The 9,838-nt window shown below is 39.6% G+C and overlaps 1 protein-coding gene across 1 annotated transcript in view; it reads right to left on the bottom strand.

Annotated features, from left to right (window-relative positions):
• The window catches only part of ODF2L (outer dense fiber of sperm tails 2 like), a 94,267-nt gene that overhangs the window by 29,993 nt on the left and 54,436 nt on the right, over window positions 1-9,838 (bottom strand). Inside the window, exons 7-9 of the mRNA XM_006037206.2 lie at window positions 6,129-6,200; window positions 5,477-5,593; window positions 717-902 (exon numbers count right to left, since the gene is read on the bottom strand). Coding sequence (XP_006037268.1) covers window positions 717-902; window positions 5,477-5,593; window positions 6,129-6,200 — 375 coding nt within the window. The remainder of the gene's footprint in view (window positions 1-716; window positions 903-5,476; window positions 5,594-6,128; window positions 6,201-9,838) is intronic.

Here is a 9,838-nt window from a genome sequence, read left to right on the forward strand (position 1 = left end):
CCTGATCCTCTAGGCCTTTTGAAATGTCTAAACTTGGAGGAAGGGGGGCGGGTGTGGGCAGGGAAGCAAACAACTGTCAGCTAGCTCCCAGAGACATTCTAAGATAATTCTACTTATGCCTTCAAAGTGTTATCAAGCTCAGGGGAAACAGCCTGCAAATAGACATCTGACCACCTATAAAACATACTATCTGCTGGATATACATTAGAAAAAATATGATGTTTGAAAAATAGAGAACTAAAACATCAGGACCCTAAATCAGCAATTTAATTTGCATGGGTAAACCTCTCTGTTTATGCAGAGCTCTAGTAACTTCATTGCCTGTTCACTCAGATCAGGATCAGGACCCAACTACAAGAAAAGAAGCTTCTCTTTCAGGTCTCAGGAATTAAAAGGCATCATTCCCATCAGCATTAACTGGACTTGTCTTGAGGAAAGATCAGATCTCCTACCATACAATTACAAAGTACACAAGCACCTGGTTCTAGTCATTCACTAAATTAACACTAAATATTTTAGGCAAAAGACAGACAGTGAATCTAGCCATAGTTTGTCTGTCACCAATTTTAATGACCTTTTCTAAACTGGGAAAAAAATTAAAAGGTAGAAGTGCAGCATGCTGTCACTTATTACTATATCCAAAGATGAGGTAATCATACTGGTGGATTGTACTGATTACTTAAAACCAGTGTTCAGTTATACTAAACAGCACTTACTTGCTCTTTAATTTTGGAAGTTAAATTTTCAACAGCTGCTTCAAAACGTTCAGCTCTTTGTTTCTGGACTCTGGTTGCTTTTTTCAGGGCGTTCTTCTTCTGCTCACTTGTCTCCTTTAAAGCTAAGATCTGGTGTTTGTGTTCTCCAATTTGAAACTTCCACTCAGTTATTTTCTTGTCAAGGCTCTGCAGTATAATTAAGCAACAACTCATTTCATATTATGAATGTTATATGATAGATTTTGATTTGCCTATCATAATTATACATAGGAGAAAGACTCAGGAGTTCCCAGGATCTCAGATCCTTGTACAAGTATTACAGCAGGGGCTGAGAAGAAGAGGACAGTAGGAACAGGGTAGTAACAGAGGTATGTGTGGATCTATCTATTACTACATGTTCCTGGAATTGAACACGAGAATCTCTGCATTTCCTTTCTCTTGCCAGAAAACAACTGAAATCCATTAGAGAAAAAAAGCATCATCAGCCACTCCACCTGTCAGGGCTGGTTCACTCAGAAAATAGCAACTTAATATCAATACTGGTTTCTCCAGTAGTTCAGCTGGTAGAGGTCTATGCACTGATGACAAGCTGAAGATCCATATGGTTTCACAGGAAAGTCTGGTTTATTTTCAGTTTGTTTTGGTAAGAAATAGAAAATTACATTTAAAAATAGTTTAAAAGAACACAGTCAAGCACTCAAAAGTTAGGGAAGACCAGGATCCCCTTGAACACCTGTATTATTATACTACTCTTTACTTAGATGGTCACATACTATTCTGTTACAGGACTGCTGCCCCATTCGGTAAACAAAATGGTCCTGGTCAGGACTGGGTAGGGAAGAAGGCTGCCTGTACAACCTTCCTTCGTATTACAAGTTAGGAGGAGTTTACTAACTGAGGCAGAGAATGGTCTCCTGCATTAAATCCTGTCCTGGCTGTTGGGAAAACAGCATCTGATCATATAATTAATCAAGACTGTATCATTATGTCAAAACACATGAGAAACAAATTAACATTACAAAGATAAACTTAATTCTGGCATTTCCTAACTTCTGAGTGTCTTACTTTAACAGTACAGTGATTTCAAGGATAGCCTTGGAGACCCCTGCTATGTACTGAAATCTTAATTACGTATATTAGAAGAACATTAAGGTCACAAATATGATCATAACAAAATCATTTTATTGCTAAATATTTCAATCTATTTGGATTTTTAAACCAAACTGTTCAGCATAGCATCTCACTGCCTACCCCAGTCCTGCAGTTTACATTTGTTTGCCTCCATACCGTCTCCACAGATGGCAAAGGCAGATGACATTATATATTAAAGCAAGGTACAGTGACATTCAGGAAAGACAGCAATCATAGGCATGCTTTCAGTCAGCTTTAAAAAGGACCTCGCACACAATTCTGTTTAGTATACTGCAAATCCCTGATGTTACCAATAACTATGAGCAGACAACTATTTCCATATGAACAATCTTAAATCTCTGCTAATGTTATTCAGTTTTTCCACCACCCAGAGAAACAAACATATCAGTTAGACATAACATATAAAATACTTTTGGGTCCCTGTTAGTTTAATACATAGAAATAATCAAGTTTTACAGGAATATAAACTAGGCATTGAGCCCTCTCATGCAAGCTTGTCCTGACAATCCTTGTAATGTGTGTTCTTAATACAACAGGCCAGAGACCAACAATCCATACTGAGGGGTTTTTTTTGTTTACAATAAGAGTTGTATTGTGCCCATACAATAAGAGTTATAAAATGCCCATATTCTGCATGTGGGGTGGATGCCTGTCAGTTCATATCTACCAAAGACAATGCGTGGCTCCCAAAACTTATCTTTGATCAATATAATGGTCTGTGAAGTCACCATGAGCCAGATGGTTTTGCATATGGAAGACAGCTCCAGCTTGCTGGGGTGGAGGGAAGGAACACACTATTTACTGAAACAGATGCATCAAAATAATTCAAAAGTGTGTGTGAAATGAAACATTCTGCACTTACTTTTCTTTACTGTTTAAAAATGCGACAGATGTGATAATACCTTCAGTGAATGAAGGAAATTTTGGAGTAGAGAAAAAGTTCAGATGAAGTGAGTTTGTTGCTTATAACAGCAGAGAAATCCATATGGAATATAATGGTTACTCACTTGTATCCCCACAGGAGGTCACTATCATACTATGAAACTCAGCTTTTGGTAGCATTCAGTTATGTAATTTTCAAAGACTTAGGTAAATTGAAACTTAAAACTGATTTCCTAACATGCAGAAAATAGTCAAGCACTCCCAAGATATGAGCAGTGAATTCTTAAGTTAGTTTGAAAATCCATCTTAGATGACTACTCTCATAGAATCCTTATATAAGGTTAAGATTACTGCTTTAAACAGATAATTTAATAATATTTGCTATGAGATTAATAATTTTGCTGCATGGCTTCACAACAAAATTTCCTTCAGGAAAAACAAAGCATCTATAGTTTTGGGGTTTTTTTATTAAAATAATAGGAGAAAGCATATTGTTTGCAAACTGCAAATAAAAAGGAAAGATTCTATCCTACTTCTAATTTCCAAATGTTGACTTCTTAATGGTAGATATTACATATAAATGGCAGCAGCCATCATTGTTCAGAAACACTGATCTTGATTTTTTTTTAAATATCTTCCATTCCTAAAGCATAAATCCATTATTACTAAAGTGTAAGCACTACTAGAACAACTTGTCCAAGAAACAAGAATAACTGCTGTAAATCACTGAATCTTTAAAACCTCGTCAACTGAATTTATCTTTGTATTTCAGTAAGTCTGCACAGTATTTGTATAATCATTAAATCTCAGATTCCTTGGTCAAATCAAAGCCCTTGCATGCAAGAGACTCATGGAGCCCGCACCCCTGTATGCCAGATCCAGTAACTGCACTGCAACGCAGTGCCTGCTCCAGATCAGCTGGAGTGGTTGCTGCATGTGGCTTGCATCCTGGACTGGTCAGACTGGGCGCAGGGTGTGGCACAACCCCAGACTGGCCAAAGTGGGAGCTGCAGGTGCTGAATCTGGAATGTGGTGGGGAGGGAAGGGGTCCAAGACTGGCCCCACATGGGGCCACAACCAGGAGCTGGATGATGTGGATCTCTGGGCCACATCCACCCCATTGGCTGTATCTTTGACACCCCTGATCTAGAAGCTTACTGTGCCCATTTATCCAAAAGGCCCAAACTATATAAATAAGATTTCCATTAATTTTTCTGAACTGTTTACCTAGTATACCATTGATACAGTCTCCAACTACAAAGCCCTGGTTTCTCAGATTATATAAAACTTCTCTTCCATTAAAATACAAGAAAAGTTGTATTTTTTTGCCCTAATTACTCTAATTTTACATAAAATGGCAAAATCAATCCCAGGTACTTGAAAGTTCATGTAAATGATATGTTATATCACTGTGCAGTAAATTTTCAGACATTTTAGGTACCTATGCATAACAAATTAGCACACCTCCTTGCCGGTAGCTTAAAACAGCAGAGCAGCTATGAAAACTGGTGTTCTGCTGCCAGTAGAATAGTATTCCACCCCCACTGGGCTTGCAAAGAAACTTGCACAATTCCTATTTCCCTCAGATTTTATGCAGGGAGAGAGATCATGGCCCATTAAACCATGATTCTGTAGCTTAGAAAGTAGCACTGAATTAAATCAACATCAAAGTAATGCTTTGAATTAATGGTGAATCAAACTGGCATGGCAAGTTTGGCATGGCAAGTCCTGCAGGCAGAACAAAGTATAAAAACACCCAAATAAATTTGGTTCATCTTTAATGGGAGTCTCGAATACTGGTAACACATAGTTTTACTCACTGTTATTGCCATTACTTAGTATACAAGCAAGAATGAGTTTCACTGAAGAGATTTGACATTATCAGAAGTTCTGTGTCCTGGAGTCTGACCAGGAGAGAAGTGTATGCAGCACTGATAACTTTCACAGCATTGTTCAGTAAAAGTGAACAACTGTTTTTTTTCTCCACTCTTAAGACGGAGGATCGAGATCCAGATTGAGATAACAAGCAAATGACTGACCGTGTAAAGCTAACTGTGACAGACAAACGTGAGATGATATAAATTAACAGGGGCAGTCTACTTTTAAGTAAGCCTTAATTTTCACATTCTTTGCAAATCTCAAATACTTGAAACAAAAAAAACCCAAAACAAAACAAAACAAACTGTGGCTACATTCAGTTCCTGCCTCCTTGCCCCATGATCTCTCTCTTGTGATATTCTAGTGCTGACAACTACTACAATGCAGCTGCTGCTATATTCCCTCTCTGCTTGTTAGTGCCAAATGTATGTTCCTTTCTTTGACCCTGAAACTGTAAACACTTCTAGACATATTTAAGCATCTAGGTAGTTTCATTTTCTTCAATGGTAATATTCATGTGCTTAAGCTTAAGCATATGATTAAATATTTGCCAGGACTAGGGTATTACTTCGGATACTTTTTACATCATTTCATGAATGTCTCTAACAATATAAAACTCATTGTCATTAGATACATTTGTTGCAATATAGCTCAAGAAATACAAATGTCATGATTTTTAAAGGGCTGAGTTTTTTTATTCTACAGGTCTAAACCAGGGATTTATATTAACTATAACACAATATTTTGAGTTCTGACTAACTCTATTAACATTTGCCCTCTAACCCCAGCATACTTTCATTAATTTACTAGTTAACTGAAACTGAATCTAAAAGAAAAATATTTGTAACCTGTATTTTTGTTTGCAACTGATCATTTTCCATCTCTTTTCTTTTAATCTGATATTGCAGATGGCCTTGTACTGCTTCAACTGACTTGGCCAGGTGGTCTGCTTTCAGTGCATTTGCCTAGGGAAGACATACAAACACAAACCTTTTAGTCATGCAATTTCTTTCTTTCAAGTACTTTCACTGCATCATTGATTATGAACCAATGAATTGTATGGGTCATACATGTGCACTACCATAAAATACATTGTTCACCTGCACCCAGATACAGTACATTTGGAAGAGCTGTACCACTTTATTGAATAACCCATGATACAATTTACACTGAATCACCTCTGCTGGTTTGGAGTGAATGGGCCTTTCATCACCTTTTGGAGATAACAGATCTCCTGTGAGGACTAGCTCAAGCAACTGTTGATTTAAAGTGCAAGGACAGTGATTGTGAACAGCGTTCACAATACAAAACTAAACCTGGATCCAGCGCTTACAACTGGGGTCCTCCTGTCTCAGAAACACTGACCTAGAGGAAGATGTTTTTATATAATTTTTTTAAATGAAATACTACCCATACCATATTTTGAAAAAACCTGTTTTAGTGATAGTCATCTAGTACATTGAGATAAGCACACACATTGTGAGGAAAACAGTAACTAACTTTTTCCAGTTGAAGCTGAGAAGCAAGTTCCTGAATATGCCTCTGTCTTTCAAGCACTGCTTTTTTGAGAGCCTTCAAAGAAGATAAATTAAAACAAAATAAAAAGGTTAGACAACACACATATTAGGCTGCATTTTTACAGTCTTGGACCAGGATTACACACTTAAGGGAATCATTTGTTAGGGTAACCGAGTTCTCATTTAGAGAGAGACAACCCTAGCATTTTCAAATAAAGGATGCTTAAGAGCAAAACAACTGTGACCCTGAATATTGCGCAATTGTGTCTGAAGAGGCAGGAATACATTTAAGCATACATATGCAGTTAACATAACTTATTACCCAAATTTGGCAACTGTATGATGCTGGTTTATACTATGCTACTAAGATATTTTGGGATACTGCCTGTTATATATACCTCTAATTGCTGATGGATATGCTACATTTACAAGTTGAAAAATAATTTTTGTTTGTTTAAAATTACCTTCTGAATGGCCACAAGAGGGAGACTGGGCAGACAGAGAAGGAAGACAGAAGAAGGAACAAAACAGAATCATAAAGAAGTAGGGCTGGAAGGTCATTTAGTCTATAGATCATCTACTCCAACCCCCTGCCTGATGCAGGATCATCTCTATCCAAACTTATATCTTATACAAATCAATTGCCTAACCCACGGGTGGGCGAAATATGGCTTGACAGCAATTGGATCCAGCCCGTGGGCAGGCACTTGCCAATTGATTGCATCCAGCTCACAGCTGCCCCCACAGTGCTCTGGATGGGGCCAAGCCCCACCCGATCCCACCCAAGACAGCCCATGCCACGCTCCTGCCTGCACCTCCCCTGTGCCCCCAGCATGCACAGCTTCCCAGTGGGGCTGCTGCTCATGCTGCCCAGGTACTGCTCAGCTCTCCCCGCCTCCAGTAGCTCCTCCTCCTCCTGCCCCTGTTGCACCACTCTGGAAAGCAGGTAATGCAGGGAAGCCATGGAGACATGCGTCAGGCACCAGATGCCCAGCCCAGCAGGGGGGAAGCTGCAGCTGGGCAGCTCCTCTCCTAGCACATGGGGCTTCAGCTTTAGCTCCTGGATGCCTTCTACCCACTCTGCCTGCCTGGCATGATGAGCAGCCACCTGTGAGCAGCCGAGTGGCCACACACCTCACACCACCACACACACACACACACACACACACACACACACACACACACACACACACACACTTCCCCCAACAACACATAAAAGTAAGATTTTATTATAAGCTTCTATGCAATTGCCTCCATAGACACTACTCAAAAAATAAATCAGAAGAAAAATTATTTTTGAAATCAATTTAAAATATGTTATATTAGATAGTACAGGTTTCCCTCGCTTTATGCTTTACATGCATTCCTGGAAACCAGTGCATAACTTGAATTTGCATAAAGGGAACCCACTTTACAATGTAACAAATAAGGATATGTTCCAAGACCTCAACTGTATTGACCCCCAGGCCCATTTCTACCACTTTTACGAGACAATTTTGGTACTCACCAAAAGCAAACAGTACACACAAGCACAGGGTGGTCGTGAATGTTACCATAATGGGAATTACAACTACAGAAATGTGGTGGGAGAAACCTCCCTAAGGTTCGTTGTCTAGTTGTAATTTGATTGACAGACAACGCGGGTAAAGAAAGACAGCTGTTTATTTGCTTGAGCAAAGACCATAAAGCCAGCAAAAGGCAAAATGGCCCCCCCCTAAGGGTGAGGTGATCTTTTATACTTATTACAACAAGGCAAGACTTCATGGTTAACAAAAAAAAAGCAATATTTGGGCGGTGTTTTTTAAATCTTTGTAACAGCATATTTTTATTAAGCTGAACTAGCACTTTTTAAAAAGCTAAAAGTTAAGTAACAGTAACATTATAATATGTTAGCAAAACCTTACACAGTAGTAGATACTTTTTAAGGACACAACCAGTGCACCCAGAACAATGGTTTCCCTGTCTTATCTTATTTCTTGCTGTAGCTGATTTTTCAGCACACAGACACAGAGATACTTGCTGCTTTTAACTCAGAAAATGCTTAATACAGTTAAAATGATTACTTGACACAAGCAAAGGCTTAGCTATCAATCTGCCTTGGGGTCAGCTGCATTGCTAGGCCACAGGTCATGCCTTGTATTCAGCTGTAAAGCTAATACTTCCTAATAATCTAAATTATTGTAAACCTAACAGTATGCTTATCAGAAAACTATTCTATTTCAGGGTAATAACAAACCTGCGCACTACAACTGACATAGTTGCTCAGACGACCGGACTACCTCAGAGCACAAGTTCCACGGAGCCTAGCAAACTTCGTGTGAGTTTATTCGGAGCTCTTTTGTACGAGTACTCTCTTCGGTTGAGACGACGGGCTCGCGTGCTTAGAGCCTTCAGCCGGATTGGGCTAGAGTGCGCGAGTTGAGAACTCTTGCCCGCCTCTCTTCTTTCCTGTCTGTAACCGCAAGTCAAGCAAGTTTTCCTGCCTGCACCGCGACCATCTGCGGCGTAAGTAAAACAATCTTTAAATCAGCCACTACGCCTCTGTGGCTAATTCTAGCCCCTGCGTTCCTTACCGCCCCGCCGTCCCTTCTGACCCCGCGTGCCCGGGCTGCTGGCCACAGCCCGCGTGCGCAAAGACGGGTCCGCATATCGCTCCCGGCTCGCACATGGCGACGTGGACGGGATCGGGAGGCGGCCCGCACATCGGGATGTAGATATCTCCAGATTCATGTATCTACATCTCTATATATCTACCTCTCTGAATAGATCCAGCTTTATGTATCTGCCTGTCTATATATTTCTTCAGCTCTGCATCTCTCCAGCTTCATATATCTCCATCTCTGTATATCTACCTCTCTGAATATTTCCAGGCCTGAATATCTCCAGCTATCAATATTTCCAGGTCTGAATAGCTCCACCTATAAATATCTCCAGCTCTGAATAGCTCCAGGTTTATATATCTGTCTGTATATCTCCAGCTGTGCATATCTCCACGTTCATATATCTAAATCTCTCTCTCTCTCTACCTCTCTGAATATCTCCAGCTCTGAATATCTCCAGCTACCAATATCTCCAGCTCTGAATATCTCCAGGTCTAACTATTTCCAGCTCTGTATATCTCTAGGTCTAAATATCTCCAGCTATCAATATTAACAGCTCTGAATATCTCCAGCTGGGAATAGCTCCACCTTTATTTATCTACCTGTCTATAAATCTACCTCTCTATATATCTACCTCTCTGCATATGTCCAGCTCTCAATATATCCAGCTCTGAATAGCTCCAGCTTCATATATAGACTTGTATAGATATATATCCAGCTCTGTATATTTGCATCTCTGTATATCTTCCTCTCTGTATATCTCCACGTATAAAAATCTACAGCTCTATATATCTCCAGGTTCATATATATATATATACATACATATACACATCTCTATATGTCTACCTTTGTAGACATCTCCAGGTCTAAACATCTGCAGCTCTGAATGTCTCCAGCTTTATATAGCTACATCTGTGTAGGATGGGAATCATGGGAATGCCTCCTTGGGTGTGGAGAGGAAAATGACTGCACACCCAACAATCACTTTGGTTTTTTGTTTTAGCGGCTCTCTCAACGTATTGGAGGTACATATTATTATCAGAGATATGGGTAACAGTAGGTTTAAGAGTAGTCTTAGCCTGAGGAGACTCTG

The sequence above is a fragment of the Alligator sinensis genome, unplaced genomic scaffold (assembly GCF_000455745.1).
Source record: "Alligator sinensis unplaced genomic scaffold, ASM45574v1 scaffold32_3, whole genome shotgun sequence".
NCBI lineage: Eukaryota > Metazoa > Chordata > Crocodylia > Alligatoridae > Alligator > Alligator sinensis.